Genomic DNA, 16,961 nt, shown 5'->3' on the forward strand with positions numbered 1-16,961 from the left:
GCATTGCAGACGTTTTCGGCCGCCCTGGCGTGCGCAAGCTTCGCGCTGAACAACGCCTGCGCAGCCGATCCCAGCAAACTGGTGAAACGTTCACCAGCTACATAGAGGACGTCGTCGACCTCTGCCGGCGTGTCAACCCGACGATGTCGGAGGGGGACAAGGTGCGTCACATCATGAAGGGCATTTCCGACGATGCCTTTCATATGCTGCTGTCAAAAAACCCTGACACAGTTTCTCAGGTCATTGAGCTTTGCCAGAGTTTCGACGAGCTCTGCAGGCAGCGTCTTCTCACTCGGCGCCCACCTGTGTCCGATGAAAGCCTCGCGAGCGTGGCCGTGGCTCCTGACATGGACTCCCTGCTTTGCCAAATTAAAGAGTTCGTCCGAGCTGAGGTCGCTCGCCAGCTTTCTCTGCTGTCCTCAGCCACGTCACCACCCTCGTCTTTGCCGGCCAACCTTCGCCAGGTCATCCAAGAGCAAGTTTGTGCAGCTCTCCCTTCTGCCCGCGACACTCCGCTGGTGCCGACTCCCGTTGCTTTTCCCGAGGTGACTGCACCTATTAGCTATGCCGAGGCTCTCTCACGGCCACCACCTCAGACATTTGCGCCATTCCCATCAGCCGTGCCACTGCGTCCAGCCCCTCACTTCGTTCAGCCGCGGTACCCACACAGCAGGGGACAATGGCGCACTCCTGACAACCGCCCAATATGTTTTGCATGTGGTCTACCTGGCCAAATTGCACGATTTTGCCGTCGCCGCCCAACATCCTACCGCCGTAGCTTCGACACCGAACCATACGGTTCACCATACCCGTCGTCCTCCGTGCCTCAGAACCCTGGCCAGACGTCTTCTTACTCGGACCACCGCCCTCTTGTTGACCGCCGTTCGCCATCGCCCCGACGTCGCTCGCTTTCACCGATGCGTCGTCGTCCTTCTACGCCGGAACGGGAAAACTAATCGCCGCAGTTCCAGAGGCGAGAACTGCGTCACCCACGAACAGACCAAGGCCTCTCCCTTCTCCGACTAATATTATTGATGTATATGTGGACGGCGTCGCTGCACTCGCCCTCGTTGACACTGGTGCCGCAGTTTCGGTTATTGGTGCCACACTTTGCCGTTCGCTCAGGAAAGTTACGACGCCACTGTCAAACATATCCCTTCGTACTGCCAGCGCAGACCGCATCACGCCTGCAGCTGCGTGTACTGCTCGTGTTGTGATTAACGGCCTCCTATACGTCGTCGAATTTTTGGTGCTGTGTTCTTGTTCCCATGATCTTAGTTTGGGCTGGGACTTCCTTTCCGCTAATAAGGTGTCATCGACTGTTCTCGTGCTGAGGTGGAATTTCAAACGCTGTGCGACGCCCCGCTCCTTGACGCTCGTGAACCTGACGATAAAAGTTTTTGTTGCCGAAGACGTTACCATTCCACCGCACTCTTCTGCCCTAGCCACGGTGTCATGCAACCTTGTTGCTGATGCCAGCGCACTTTTTACGCCATCCGCCATTTTCGCTCGTCGCAAATGTTCCCCGCTGCCTTTCGCTGTTTTGGACGTTCGTGCCGGCATCAGCAGACTGCTCGTCTCCAACCAATTGTCCTGTCCTCTCACTTTGCTTCGTGGGGAATGCGTTGGCCGCGTCCAGTGTGTCGACCCTGCTGCCATCATTGACATGCCAACTGGTTCCACCGCCACTCATGAGGTCGCCGGAATGACCTGTAACCCCGCGCAGGAGCCGACTTCGCCCGATGTTCTCCATAGCTCCATCGCCGACACGTTGACTGTTTCCCAACGCGCCCAGCTTCTACGCCTTCTCGACAAGTTCCGTTCGTCTTTCGACTGCCAGCATGTTCCCTTGGGCCGCACGTCAACTGTTTGTCATCGCATCGACACGGGTACTAGTGCGCCACTGCGACAAAGACCCTATCGTGTATCCGCGACAGAGCGCCGTGTCATCGATGACCAAGTAGCTGACATGCTGAAGCGCGGCGTCATTCAGCCTTCGGATAGCCCCTGGGCATCTCCCGTTGTTCTTGTTAAGAAGAAGGACGGATCAATTCGATTCTGTGTCGATTACCGTCGTCTTAACAAAATAACTCGTAAAGATGTTTACCCTCTTCCGAGAATTGACGACGCCCTTGACTGTCTCCAAGGCGCGGAGTTCTTCTCTTCTATCGACTTACGTAGCGGCTATTGGCAAGTCACCATGGCACCCGAAGACCAACCTAAAACGGCCTTTGTAACACCAGATGGCCTATATGAATTTCGTGTCATGCCTTTCGGGCTTTGCAACGCCCCAGCCACATTTGAGCGTATGATGGACAACCTGTTGCGTGGTCTCAAGTGGAAAACGTGCCTGTGCTACTTGGATGATGTGGTTATTTTTTCGCCCGATTTTCCCACCCATCTCTGTCGGCTGGAGGAAGTGTTACAGTGCCTAACTGCCGCCGGCCTTCAGCTCAACCTGAAGAAATGCCACTTTGGCGCAAGTCAGCTCACCATCCTTGGCCATGTCGTATCAAAACACGGTATTCTTCCTGACGCCGCCAAGCTCCGTGCAGTTGCTGATTTTCCCAAACCTTCCTCCGTACGAGAACTTCGCAGCTTCCTTGGCCTCTGCTCTTACTTTCGCCGCTTCATTCGGAATTTTGCGTCCATCACCGCTCCCTTGAATCAGCTTCTACGGAGCGACTTGAACAATTACGCCTGGTCCCCTGCCTGTGACGATGCCTTCCAAGAGTTGCGTCGTCTATTAACATCGCCACCTATACTGCGTCACTTCGACCCGAGTGCTCCGATCGAAGTACACACTGACGCCAGCGGTGTTGGGCTCGGCGCTGTGCTCGCGCAGCGCAAATCTGGGTTCGACGAGTACGTCGTTGCATACGCAAGCCGCACCCTCACCAAAGCAGAGACAAATTATTCCGTTACGGAGAAAGAATGTTTGGCAATAATCTGGGCACTTCGTAAATTTCGACCCTACCTCTATGGTCGCCCCTTTGACGTAATTACAGACCACCATGCACTTTGCTGGCTGTCCACATTGAAGGACCCCTCAGGTCGATTAGCTCGCTGGGCTTTGCGGTTGCAAGATTTCGACGTGCGCGTTGTCTACAGGTCTGGCCGCCGCCACACCGACGCCGACGCGCTTTCCCGTTCGCCCGTGTCAACCGTAAGCGATGCCTGCCTCTCTGCCGTTGACCACGTACTTTCGTTCCCAGTAGGCTGCGACATGGCTTCGGAGCAACGCAAGGATGCCTGGATTAGTGCTCTTATCCGCTTCCTTTCTAACCCGTCGACTGTTCCTCCACCTTCTCGAGCTTTGCGCCGTCAAGCTTCGCACTTCGAAATGCGGGATGGACTTCTCTATCGCCGGAATTACGTCTCCGACGTCCGCAAGTGGTTGCTCGTCATACCGCGACATCTTCGTGGTGAAATATGTTCTGCCTTCCACACTGACCCGCAGTGTGCACACGCGGGTGTCTTCAAGACGTACACCCGGCTTCGCTCCATGTTTTATTGGCGTGGCATGTACACCTTTGTGTTCAAGTACATTCGGTCGTGCCCTCAGTGCCAACGCCGCAAGGTTCCTTCTCAGCATGTCTCTGGTCCACTACAGCCAATCCCGTGTCCTGCCAGGCCCTTTGATCGCATTGGGATTGACCTGTATGGACCCCTTCCGAGCACGGCTTCCGGAAACCGATGGATAGTCGTCGCCATCGACCACTTGACGCGATACGCAGAAACAGCCGCTCTGCCTGCTGCCACAGCTCGTGATATCGCATCCTTCCTACTGAAAAACTTTATTCTCCGTCACGGTGCACCTCGCGAACTTTTGAGCGACACAGGACGTGTGTTCCTCTCCGAAGTCGTAAACGCGCTCCTTACTGAATGTCGCATCGTTCATCGCACCACCACCGCCTACCATCCTCAAACTAACGGTCTGACGGAAAGATTTAACCGCACCCTTGGTGACATGCTCTCCAAATACGTCGCCTCTGATCACACTGATTGGGACCTCATTCTGCCATTCATCACGTTCGCCTACAACACTGCACCACAGGCGACCACAAACTTTTCCCCATTCTTCCTCTTGTACGGCCGCGAACCTTGACTACCCTCGACACCATTCTTCCGTACAGACCCGATTCATCCGAATGTACACCCATCTCTGAAGTTGCCCGCCGCGCCGAGGAATGCCGTCAACTCGCCCGTTCCTTTACAGCCGTCGACCAATGGCAACAAAAATCTCGACGTGACGATGATCACACGCATTGTCACTTTCTTCCGGACTCCCTTGTGTGGCTTTGGGTTCCTGCCATTCCTGCTGGCCTCTCATCCAAGCTTGTATCAAAATATCAAGGACCCTACCGTGTTGTAGCGCAGACATCGCCTGTGAACTATATTGTCGAGCCTGTCACGCCACCTACGGACCAACGCTGTCGTGGTCGCGAAACCGTCCACGTACAACGCCTGAAGCCGTATTACGACCCCTTGATCCTATGTTCACCATGAGTCGCCAGGATGGCTCCTTTTCCGATGGGGGGTGATTGTAGTGAAGACGAATGCCCGGCGCTGCAGCCACATCGCCAGTCATCCGGGAAGCGCGAGCTCGAGATTGCCTGAGCCGCTCTGGTTGAGACACGCTGCCAACGCTGCCAACGCTGCCCGCTGCTATAAGGTATATATATATATATATATATATATATACCTTATGTCCAAGCTAGCGTGGGCCAAGCTGTTTAAAAAAGGAGTACGAGATACGATGATGGGGTCCAACATATATTCTTAGCAGTCGCCTTGCGGTACACTGGCGAATTTTTCCATCTAACATTTCTCGGACATACATTGGAACACGCATGCTCTGTTTGGAACGCGCTCCAACCTAATCTTGCCAACACCATCGAAGCAGTTCAGAACTCTGTCGTTTGTTTTATTTATACCAGTGTTACTGTTCTTAAATGCAAAGCATGTTTTACTAATCTAGATTCAAAACGTCCCATTTCAAGGCTGCAGCTATTTTTATGTTTTATCATTCTTCCCTAAGGGCTTCAACCATTTTACCGATGCTCTGACACTCCAGCCGTATAAAACATCAAAAAGCTGTTTGCACCTCACCTGCCCACACTTCCGCACATCAGCGCTCCTTCTTTGTGAAGGCTGCTCGGGAGTGGAACGCCCTTCCTGCTGTCGTCGTGCTCCACATCAATCCACTTTCTATTTAAGGCTACAACAGAGACATTACTTTGTTAATTAGTTCTTCCGATCCCACATGCAATACCTCATACCGGGGCCTTCGAAGTAATAATGAATAAATAATAAATAAATAAATAAATAAATAAATAAATAAATAAATAAATAAATAAATAAATGGAAGTTAAAACATTTCAGTCAATACAAAGGAAGCTTCGCTTACAATACGCGTGATATCCGCTGGAATTTTTTTCATTGAAATAGCTACGCAGCCTTAAGAAAGACACGACTGGCAGCCATATTTTTCTGGCCCTTAACAATGTGGCAAGTTCTGTGCGACATACCCACCTTTGTGGGTAGGTCCCACAGAGCTGCTGGAGCGCGCAAGCTCAGTAGGCAATCGTAGGCATGAGACCTTAAAACATGGCCCGTTGTCGACTGCCTGCGTGAGGTTATGCCTGTACCGAAAGCCTTTCATGGTGTTAGCTCCTGCGTAGGGATGGTCGATTAATTATTTTATTCGATTAACGATTAATCGTTCATCGTTTTAGCCTTTAATCGATTAATCGCTTTCGATGCAGGGTTTTTCATCGATTAATCGATTAATCAAAATTTTTACCGGGCACTTTCAAGAAGGCTAAAACACAGTTATCTACTTTTGTAGGACCCTATTTTAATATTTGAGAGGTGGAACCAAGTTTTAAACACAAATGTATAAACGTTTGATAAAGGTAATCTTTGCCTTGTTAAAGACTACCTATAGTTGGCACTATTGGCTTTTGACAAGATAAACAATATCTGTTATAAAATGGCACTTAGTCCAGAATGAAAAAAATTCGTCAGCCCTTTCACTCCGTGAAGATGGTTAACCAGCGAAGCTGAAACGTGCGCCCCCCCCCCCCCCCCCCCGGTATTTATCACTGGGTTAATCCCTAGGGTTCATTGAAGTATTTCTCAACTATGAGGTTACACACACGTTCGGCTGCGACGGAGAGAACATCACTGACGGTATGCCCGCAGTTCGCCGTTGTCGCTTGCGTTCGGTGTCTCGAGTTTGCTCGGCGGCGTGGTTAGCAGCATTCGCCCGCCACTGCCGCTTGCGATTCTGCGAAACCAAATTGCTTCAAAAATTAGCAGTGGCTTAGCTCGGCTATGCCAGGATATACGTTCTTGCATGTTGTACAAACCCGCGCCACGGTTTCACCCCACTCGTGCGGCGCCGCTAAACTCAACGTTTCATGCATGGCACAACTTAGCGGCATCAAGTCTTTCACGTGCCACAGTCTTTCACACACGTCGTACACATATCCAAACGGATTGTTTACCAAGTCCGTCTCGAAGGCCAGAGTCGCACTGGCACTTTCGCTAAGTTTCACCGCATAGTCAGTCAATGGGCGAGCCTTGACGTCATCGACGGCGCCTTGTTGTTGCTGCTGCTGAGATGGTCGGGCACGTCGCTCAGCCTCCTGGCGACGCCGCTTTGCTAGACGTTCCTCTCTTTGCACCAGTGTCTCCGCAGCACGTTTAGCCTTCTTCTGTTCGTTCTTCCTACACTCAACCGCTCATTGTCAGGCAACTACTTCGGGATTCGATGAGTTAAGCTTCTCCGCTCTTCTGCGCCGCTGAGCAGCAATTTTGCTCTCCTTCTCCATGGTTATACCACACTGGCAAACGCCCAGCGCAAACGATCAAACGCCCGGCGCGCCAGCTGTGCGCCGTGTGACGTCACTGGTCCTCACGCATGCGCTGCACGGCTCTCCAGGAGCCACGCGAAACTGCTCAACGTCGGCCAGTGTAGCTCACGCTACAAAATTGAATCTGTCCGTCACGTAAGACAATGAATGGCTCATACCCCCTTAAGCAATGGCTCATAGCGCCATAAACGCGGCCTCCTATTACGACGACAGAACAGAAGTGAAATTCTACGCTGGAATGATTAGCGGCTACGCAGCCAGCTATGGAAGCAGACGACGAACGCGGGAGCAGTGGCACGAGTGCATGCTGAGCACGAGCGCAACGAGCCAGCTGCGGAAGAAGACGACGATGCTCGAGCGAATGCTGATGATTATAGTTTTGTGTACACAGGCGATTTCGCCTAGCTATATACGATTTCGCCAATAATAGGCTACAACTTTAAAAAGAGCAGTTGGCCAAAAAGGCAGACGGACCGCGCGGAGTTGTGTTACTCCGCCAGCCAATCACAGAAGTAAACAAAATCGTCGTCATGCGACGTTTTCAAAATGGCGTCATAATTGATACGACTGTAATTGTTGTACTTACTACGATAATAGTTCCCTCAAAACGTATAAAATTACGCGTTTATAATTTTATTTTGGGGTTACCGCCTTACTTAGGTAACAGGGAAACATTGAAGTAAGAACGGAGGACCGACAGCCTCACGGCTGGCGGGGCTTCACTGCAGACTTAAGTTGTATCCGACCATAGACATATAAAGCTTCGCTTTATTAAGGTACATTGCACTAGTGAATCCCAGTAGAGTACAGTTAAAGAATTAAGAAAAATGGCAAAAGTGAAAGGTGAAGTTCAACTGAAATATGCAAGAAATTGCAATGTACACAGGGTAAAAGAAAGTCAGTGGTTTAGTATTTTAAACCACGTAATCTTTTCTACAGAGCAAAGGAATTTCAATTGGCTGGCATGTTTAGGTGAAACCGACACCTACTTTGAATGACACACAACCAGCATGCCAGAATATACAACTCCATCGCTATGTCAAATACACGGTCTAAGCCGGCGCGCATGCTGCGAAACATTTTTAGTAGACTGGGAGTGGCACTCGATCAACGACTGGGTTGCTACAGTGTGCCTTGAATTGCGAGGGCATTTCAAGCCTCCGGCTCCGCGCGGCAGGTGGCGTGTGCGGTGGGGGGGAGGGGAAGCGCTCAGCTTGGCATCACTCTGGACTCGGAAAGACATTCGACAGTCGCTCTACCCCAGCCGCACTGCTCGTGGGCCGTCATTCCGGAACGATTTCTAAATTCTCGTGCCACTCCGGTCGAACTCTCGAAAACGATTAATCGAACCGGCCTAATCGATTAAGTCGATTAAATGAAAGGTGGACATCGATGAAGATTAATCGTTTTGCGGGGTACTTTTAATTGATTAATCGATTAATCATTCACCGATATTACCAACCCTACTCCTGCGCGGATTACAGTAAGCACGATGTCTTCTTCTTTCTGTTGGTTTACGTGCCAATGCCAGTTCTAGTTATGAGGCACGCCGTAGTGGAGGGCTCCGGATTAATTTTGACCACCTGGGGTTCTTTAACGTGCCCTACAACGCAAGCACACGGGCGTTTTTGCATTTCTCCTCCATGAAAATGCGGCCGCCGCAGCCGGGATTCAATCCCGCGATCTCGTGCTCAGCCTCACGGAGCCTAAGCTGACTGAGCCACCGCGGTGGGTATAAGCACGATGTCTCCACCTAACCGGTTTTCTTACGATGGCTAATAATCACTGCCTTTGCTCCAAAATAGCACATGTTTCTTTTCACAATTACCACCTTACCGATAAGAAAAATCCCCGGTACTATATATAGCGCCAATACGCAACTGTCAGCAGATCCCTTGCAGATACTAACATTATCGTACAATAAATCACTATGTTCAGTCTTCTAACCAAATTTTCCTAGTTAATATATTGAAATATTGACTAAAGGGAGCAAAGAGCACGTGTACAAACGAGGCCCATCATACTGGAGTCATATCTTCTTAGCAAAAATCCTTTGAGTTTCACCAAGCTTTTGATATCGGTCTCGGAATTCTGCCAAAAAACTATTGGCATTAATTTTCTTCCGGCACTCCGCGAAGGACGATATCAGAAACTTATTAGGAATGAAATAGACGTCCTTTTTATTGCGTTTCTTTCTTTACGTGTGTGCAGCCTTCAAATTTGCGCTGCTTATTTGAATAAAAGCTCCAGCAACCAATTCGCCCGCCTCACCACCTTGACAACTAATTACTACAAAGAAAATGCATTTCATGGCACCTTTTGGCAACTGATATCTCAAAAGTGATGACTTCTTGGAATATATGATGACTGGGCATAACTTTATTATTAACCGGTTTCATTGTGCAATTAGAGTTTGCATCCTAAGTCAAAATATAGTTTCATTTACTTAAGCGCCGTTATTTACCGAAGTAAACTCGGCGGATTGCAGCACAAGTAATTTCCGCTTCTTCTTGTGAACCCCATTAGCAGACCTAACTGCACCCCATTTAACAAATTATTTCTCAGATATGTGTTCAAAAAACATTATCCAGATCCAACGCACATGTTGGTAGCTAGCTGAAGCGAAGGTTCGGGGAAGTGTTATAATAAATGCTATAAAACAAATTTTGGGGCATATGCCAAGACTAGCCATATGCCTAGTGACACATATCGATTGTCCCAAGAATGGGACTACGAGAATGAAAGTTTTAGAAAGTAAAGAAGCAGTAGAATAATCGCATGCGCTATTTCATTAAAGGTGTGTATGCTTTCGAGATACAACTAAACCAACATAATGTGCATGCGTTTTATGTAATAATTTATTACTTTGTAAGGCGGTGCAAAAGTTAGTTCACTCGCACTACCTTGTCGGTCAATATTCAGTGTTATCCAAGAAGTATAACCTACCCTCCAACTTGGCAAGAAGCATAACGTCGACACGTAAACCCGAGCAAGGTCGGCAAAGGAAGTTTCTCTTTAAAAGCATGGCAAAAAGGACAATCATCAGTGTGAAGAAAGCTTTGAAGGACTTTGTCTTCTCATTAATGAGCTGCCTAATTATGCGCTAATCGAGTGGCACTTGATATCATTGCATAGTTGTGCACCCACTCCACAGTTCAGAGCAGAATTTCTCTGCTACCCAAAAATGTGAAATGTAATGGTAATATTAGGTTTCATGACGACCTTTCTTGACTATTACTGAAGCTTCACCGCTATGCAACACAGTTGCACCTGGTCTACCCGTTGCCCCATTATTATTGGGACCGCGATTGATGACACTTCTCTATTAAGGACGAAAGATGTGAATGACGTGCGCCGCATTGCCTGCGTTATGTAAGTGGTGTCTTGGCGCCGATTCTGATCAAGAATATATATTTATCATGCTTCTGGCCCAGAGCAGTCCTATATTTCACTCATGGCTGTCCTGAAATTTTGATAATTATGTTATCATAATCATGGTCACAATTTACTTATCCTGAAATGCCGAAGTTCGTTAGATAAAAATTGAGACATCGGTAAGTAAACATTTGCAACTTGCACACTGCACGGAGATAAAACATCGAAATATCCATAGGGATAAGCATTTACAAGTTGCGCACTACAAGTCAACGCGCAGTATTTCTACGCACGTGGATCGCGTCACATCTCGGAATGTCTTAATTGCAACTGGATGGATGTAACGGCACCCTCACGCATGCCGCAATTCCAGGTCCACCTCCACTCAGTGGCGTCACTATCACCCGAAGACAACATGATGCAATACTACAATGGGAGGTGCCGTATTCAACTGAATTCAACGGCGTCGAAGTTACCTGGGACTGTAATGACTACACGAGCACCGTCCATTTCGCCACAAGAAACCAAAATTACTGGCAGCGTCGTGATTCTGGGGACGCATTTCTACAAGGTAAGAAGCAGTAGCTGGCATTTGTGCAATCTCCAAATGCAAGTGTGCTACATGTGGCGCATGCTGAAAGCTCGTGATTCTGCGCGGCTCCAATCTGAGAAGAAATCAACTTGTTTATGAAATGACTAACACAAATGATCGATTGGATGTTTCTCTAAACGATATTTTTGTTACTTATTGTCTTCACTTCGCCAACGTGATGTCGGCACCTTTTTATGGGATTCGACAATATGTTAAATACGCTTTTCTACAAAATACGATCGATGCTTATGCACATCGCTAATGGAGCATAAAAATGTTACAAGGGCTTTGCAGAATCTCGCGTAAACATCTCGCAGATTGGAGTAGTGAAATCGACGTGATCTATGCTTAGTGCAGCACACCAATGCGCGTATTATAGCACGTTTCTTCACCACCAAGTCGGTTGCCGCAGTGCTAATTCAGCTAGGAGTATTGTAATTTCCTATTCTCTCCTAGGAATACTGTAATATACCGATTCAATCCATTTATTTGCACAATATAAAGAAATCTATTCCAGAGGTTCTAAGGGCAAAATTTGCGACAGTGACAATACCCTAATTTTATTGATGACTTTGCAGGTATTCCTGACAATGGAGAATATTGCAGGACATCTGTTTCAACGTACGAAGACCGAGATGGAGAAACCTATTACGGTCCAATGATGCGAGCCACTCTTCAGTAGCGTAGCGATTGCGAAGCCAGAGCTGTGGTACACTTCCGCTCTGGGCTTGCGGGTACCTTCATCTCTGCCGCCACCAATGGAACTAAATATGACACATTCAATCTACATGATGTAAACAAGAGGAGATTGTATTTTAAAGAAAGAGTGCTTGCTCAGCATGAAAGATGAAGTGTTGAAGCGCGATATATGGAGGCTCATGGATAGTTCTAGGACACTTTGGTAACGTATAATCACGATGTGCACAAAGAAAACAATTGTGAAGTTTCACATACGGAAACTGTACATCGGGTTATGAAGGACATTGAATGGAAGGCTCCGAATTTTTTACCACATGAGATTCCTGAATATGTATCCAAAGCACGGTACACAAGGGTGTACGCATTCCCACCCGATGGGAATGCGGCCGCCGCATCCTGGATCGCACCCGTGTCGGTGCAACTTCGATATTTAAGTGAAGATTTCGACTTTCCAGGGGTACGTTGCTTGGGAGAGGTTGGTTTAGACCACTATCCTTGCTGGTGGAAGAAAGAAGACACACTGAACACCAGGACTCTTCAAAAAGGAGCCAGGCGCTTTCATACCATCAACTCCTGTAGTGGCCGATCACCTGGCCGGGAGCGCGCTTGCACCTATTTTATCGGTACGTACCCGGTGGAAGCACTCGTCTGCCTCCCACAGCAACGGTGGATGCTCGACTATTTCACCGAAGCTGCGGTGGGAGTGGGAGCGCACAGAGACCCTCACCAATATCTATAGGGCCCCCCTTTCGAGATAGGAACTCATATACACAGGCAACCGAGTGCCAGGTAGTGGTACATCTCTACGCATCAAAAAATAACCATGGGTTTCCGGCGGCACCGGGATTCGAACTCAGTACATCTCGCATATCAGGCTGGTGCTCTGCCATTTCACCACCGCTGTGGTCGCCAACCAAGCAATCACAGCAAAAAATTCCGATGCTCGCACCATTAGGCCACGGGTTTTTCCCCTTTATTTCCTGCTTGGTTACGAGTCAACACAGCGGTTGCGAAGGACCACGACGCCTTTTACGGAAGAATAAATAAAAATAGAACAGAGAGTTCTAGTTTCGTGTCAGCAAGCACCCACGTGCCCAGCGCGTGACAGCGTGCGGCTGTAACGGAGCGGGTACCCACGAAGCAGCAGTAGCTGGCAGGACGCAAAAGTTGAGAGGCGGATCACTCACTGGCACGCGCGGGAGCGGCTCGCGTGCTGCTCAGCGCCGCCATTCGCCAGCTTCGCAAACTGCTTTTTCCAACTCACGCGCCTTCCTTCCATGGAGGAAGGAATAATATAGTAGGGAGCATTACGTCACGCAACCAGCCTTGGCAAGCGAACGCCCTGTGTAGCCAGCAGTGTTGGTCCAACACGTGACCTCTTGCATCGAGATCACGAAGAATAGAGATTTGTCGAGACATTTGGTTACCGGTAGATTTTATTCTGCGCGCGCTCGACCGGCAGCTGCTCGCATGCAGGAAGGAAAAAGATATATTTCCTTGTTTTTTTCTTTTTTTCTTGGTTTTGTTTTCCTTTATTTGGAGAGCTTCAAATGGTTTTGAGTGGGTATTGAAAAAAAATTCATCCGGGGTACTAAATCCTATCGCCCCCTCTGACTTATCCTCCGTGCTCTGACGTTATCACTACGTGTTGGGCCACCACGCTCGGATTCAATCGCGTTGCGGTATGCTCCCTCTTATCCCTTCGCTTCCTCCATGCTTCCTTCGGTCAGAGCAATCTTGAAAAACGAGCTCTCGTGGGCGCGCGGGAACACGCCAGAAAGTCACGCAGATCCCGCAGCCGGCGCTACGCAATGCCGGGAAAGCTTCGGGCGCGCGCAAGATGCCGGGTGTACTACCGCGTAAAGCGCAGGCGCACTGACGCCTCCGAGGGTACTCCTGCGTACGCAGAGCTGTTGCGAACGCACAAATAAAACCGCCTAATAAAATATTTCCCTCGTGCGAGCCAGCGACGCTTGGCGCATTAGGCGCGTTGCATAGCAGCAGTTTACTTACAGCTGACGATGAAGAAAGCCTTGGTAGAAAACACTGTTGTTGGCTCTGACAAAATCGCCAAATCAAACATAGCCCAGGCCACAGCTCAAGCAGTCATCATCATTGCAGGAGAGGCTATCGCCGTCAGTGTTGTTTCCCAGGCAACTAGTAGCGCCGTCTGCTGAATTTCGTGTGCTCTCAAGTATTTGGTAATTTGAGAGTAAAGTGGGGAGTAAATTTAACCGAACCAACATGGCTTTCGCGTTGGATCTAAACGATTTTTTTGCACAACATTAAATCATTTCTCACCAGCACTTTGCAGTGCGTTCGAATCAAGAGAGAAGTCACATTGACCAAGCTTAAATTAACGGGACTCGACAGTAAAGTTTAAAGAAATATGCAGATCCAAAGCACATGGTGAGATCTATCCGGAGCGACGCCTTAGTAAAGCGATTAACTAAATGCTTGAGAACTAACGGCGATGGCCACAATGTTGGTTACCTTCTTTCTGTGCAACGAGTAATCTCATGGAATGTGTTTGTTTATCCACCACAAAGGTCACGACCTAATTGTCTTGCAATTTTCATGTTTATGTATTGCATCGTTCACGTGCTGTTCCCAAAACAAAAACTCCATTTCAGGCAGGTGCACATTGTGAGACGTATATGCAGCGTCTCACAGCGTATGTCAGTAATATCATCATTTTCAGGGATACACCTGTTACTGTGGCGACAGGTGTATGCACAGAAAAGTACGACGCGTATGGAGCAACTTTTAGCGATTCTCTACCTGTTCTATTACAGTGGGCATGACCATTATGGAAGATCGTTCACGAATGGGCACCCACCCCGCGACACCTTCTGAGTGCCTAAATAAAATAAAATAAAGTGAATCAAAGACTCCGGTAAATATAATTCAATGCAATAACAGATTGTAGTGCTTTATAAATGCCTGTTAGCAGTATTATATGTTCAGTTTTTACGTAGGCAGTTAATTTAGACGCGGAAGATAGCTGGACATACACGGGTCAGCACACACGGGTTGTATAAGCCACTTCGTGGCTTATACAACCCACAGCCGCAAACATATCCGCCACGATATAACTAAGAATTGTTAGCTTTGATTAAGACTTGCCTTAGAGCTAGTTGGAATATCATACTTGTACTTATAAAACAGCGCTGCACAGTTCAACATTCACAGAGACGAAAAAAGTGCGCTTCGTCTGTGCTGTTTTCGTCCCTGTGTAGGATTAACTTTGCAGCGCTGCATTATAAGTAAAAGTACGTTAGTTTTGCACAGGTGTGTGCAAGCTGTATTAGGGTGGTGTAATCGAGTCGAAATAATATGCGGATCTTATTCAATGACGTATTCCTTTCAGATTCTTCGATTATTCTTCTTCCGGACCACTGCATTGAGCTTTAGTCGCCGGAGCAACTGCATGTTCTTGTAAAGGCTAAACGTTATTCATGTGACGCAAACTTCTGTGCGTGAAGACAGCGGTAATGCAACGTCATCAGAACGGCGATGCCTTGACGGAAGATTGCTCGACCAAGACAATCCTGTCACGGTGACGATGGCATTACGACTGGTTTATGGCCACACCAACGAAGAAACACCAACCTTTTCCCGTTACGACCGGGATGTTCTGGAAGGCAATGAAATATCAGCTCGGAAGCAGAGTGCTACGAAGGTTGTTATTCAATTATATGCCAGGAGTGCGTCTGTAGCAAAATCTACAGTGGCACGACAGAATATTTGAACAGGGCAAAACAAATGGATTTACCCTCAGCTCTCCCCCCCCCCCGTTTTCTTTAATGCTAATAGCATTATTTGCCTGCTGCGGACGTTTTCAGCCTATATGTCTCTCTATCCCCTTAAGCAGGCTCGGTGGCCTAAGTTGTCTACTTGCTTGGGCCACTTAAATGCTCTCGGATGCGATGACGTCGTTGTCGTTCCATCCTCCTCCCTCCAGCTTCGTGATCTTACTCTCGTTATGCCGTCTTCGTCACTCCTTCTACGCAGCACCCAGTGGCCCAAGTTTTGTAATAGCTGGGGCCACTAGGTATTGGCTCGTGGTCGTGATGCCGTCGTGGCCGTTGCACAGTCGTCATTCAGCTTTGTCGTCCAACTCTCGTCAAACTGTCGTCGTCTCGCCTTCTACTCCGACCCAGTGGTGCAAGTTGTCTAATGGTTTGGCAGGCGTAGGCCTTCGCAAAGTGAAAAAAACTCGGAGAATGTGGCACATACTCGAATCTATGAAAGTCTCAGAAATACCACTACCCTTGTTAAATCAATGTGAATTCATGAATACGACCTATCAATACATTACTCGAACGCTTTTCGTCTTATCGTATAAGGCTGTATTTGTTGGCAGTATAAGGCTCTATTTGTTTCATGGGGAAACAACTACTTTACATGTCGTAAACCGGAAACAATGCAGCCCGTATTCCTGGACTGAGAAGGCGTGTCCTCTTAGGCCATTAAGCACACAACAATGAGCAAGGACGTGCTGCTAGCTGCAAACGGATAAATATCTTTCTCAGTGCAGATTGGTGATAATGCACCCTTCGATAACATTTTTTCCGGAGCTCTACAGCACCTGACGAAAGCGGCTTGCTGTTTATCAATGGCCACTTCTATATATTCCGCATGTACGATTATGTTGCTGTAGTCTTCGTGCCGACCTCACGCCGCTGTAGCGCGCTCTTATTTAAATGAATACTTCCGAGTTGTTGGCATTCTCGTTATATCTCACTGAGCGCTCTCGCGTGTTTCGCACCAGGAGCACGCGAGCAAAGTTTGATCAATTTCGCCATTTAAGTGAATATATCTCGAAATATTTCGGGATTTACGAGGGCATGCGACAGCCGACGCAAAAACGCAATATTAACACCCGCTAAAACTTATATAGGATTTTTTCCGCACATAACCGTAACTGCGCTAACTTTTCCTACTTGCGCTAATTTTACGCGTCAGTGTTTTTTGCCTTATTCACATATCTAGACTTCGCAAAGAAAATTTCGGTAAATATACTTCATAAGGTTAAAAAGGCAACAGCAAGCATTCGTTTAATTGCTGCATGGATGATGACCTCTCTTCCTTGACAGGTGACCATAGCCACAGCCGTGTAATGGTTATGGTATGGTATAAATAAATTATTAAATTAGGTATAAATTATAAATTAGTTATGGTATAAATAAATTTATACCATAACTTAGCCAACTGAGCGAATGCACAGGAGACCACACAAAGACAGGCATCCCAGGTCAATTCATGTACTTAACTTTATTAATACAGAAAACTAGGGTAGGCTGCACTGACGTGTTCGTGTTATTCTGCTTGCTCAGTTGCGCGAACATCTCAACAGCGGTAATAGGCAGCGGTAGTGCACGAGTGTTGACCGCCCGCGGCTGCTCCTATGC

At 48.1% G+C, this 16,961-nt stretch overlaps 1 protein-coding gene across 2 annotated transcripts in view; it reads left to right on the forward strand.

Annotated features, from left to right (window-relative positions):
• Positions 1–16,961, forward strand: part of LOC119437691 (uncharacterized) — a 92,835-nt gene that overhangs the window by 37,440 nt on the left and 38,434 nt on the right. The window contains exons 5-6 of one of the 2 annotated variants that reach the window (XM_037704677.2): positions 10,630–10,827; positions 11,427–11,658. In XM_037704677.2, the coding sequence (XP_037560605.1) occupies positions 10,630–10,827; positions 11,427–11,530 (302 nt within the window). In that variant the 3' untranslated portion in view covers positions 11,531–11,658. Of the gene's footprint in view, positions 1–10,629; positions 10,828–11,426; positions 11,659–16,961 lie in introns of those variants that run through there. The other variant, XM_049660775.1, reaches the window with a different exon arrangement.

Source organism: Dermacentor silvarum, chromosome 1 (genome assembly GCF_013339745.2).
Source record: "Dermacentor silvarum isolate Dsil-2018 chromosome 1, BIME_Dsil_1.4, whole genome shotgun sequence".
Lineage (NCBI taxonomy): Eukaryota > Metazoa > Arthropoda > Arachnida > Ixodida > Ixodidae > Dermacentor > Dermacentor silvarum.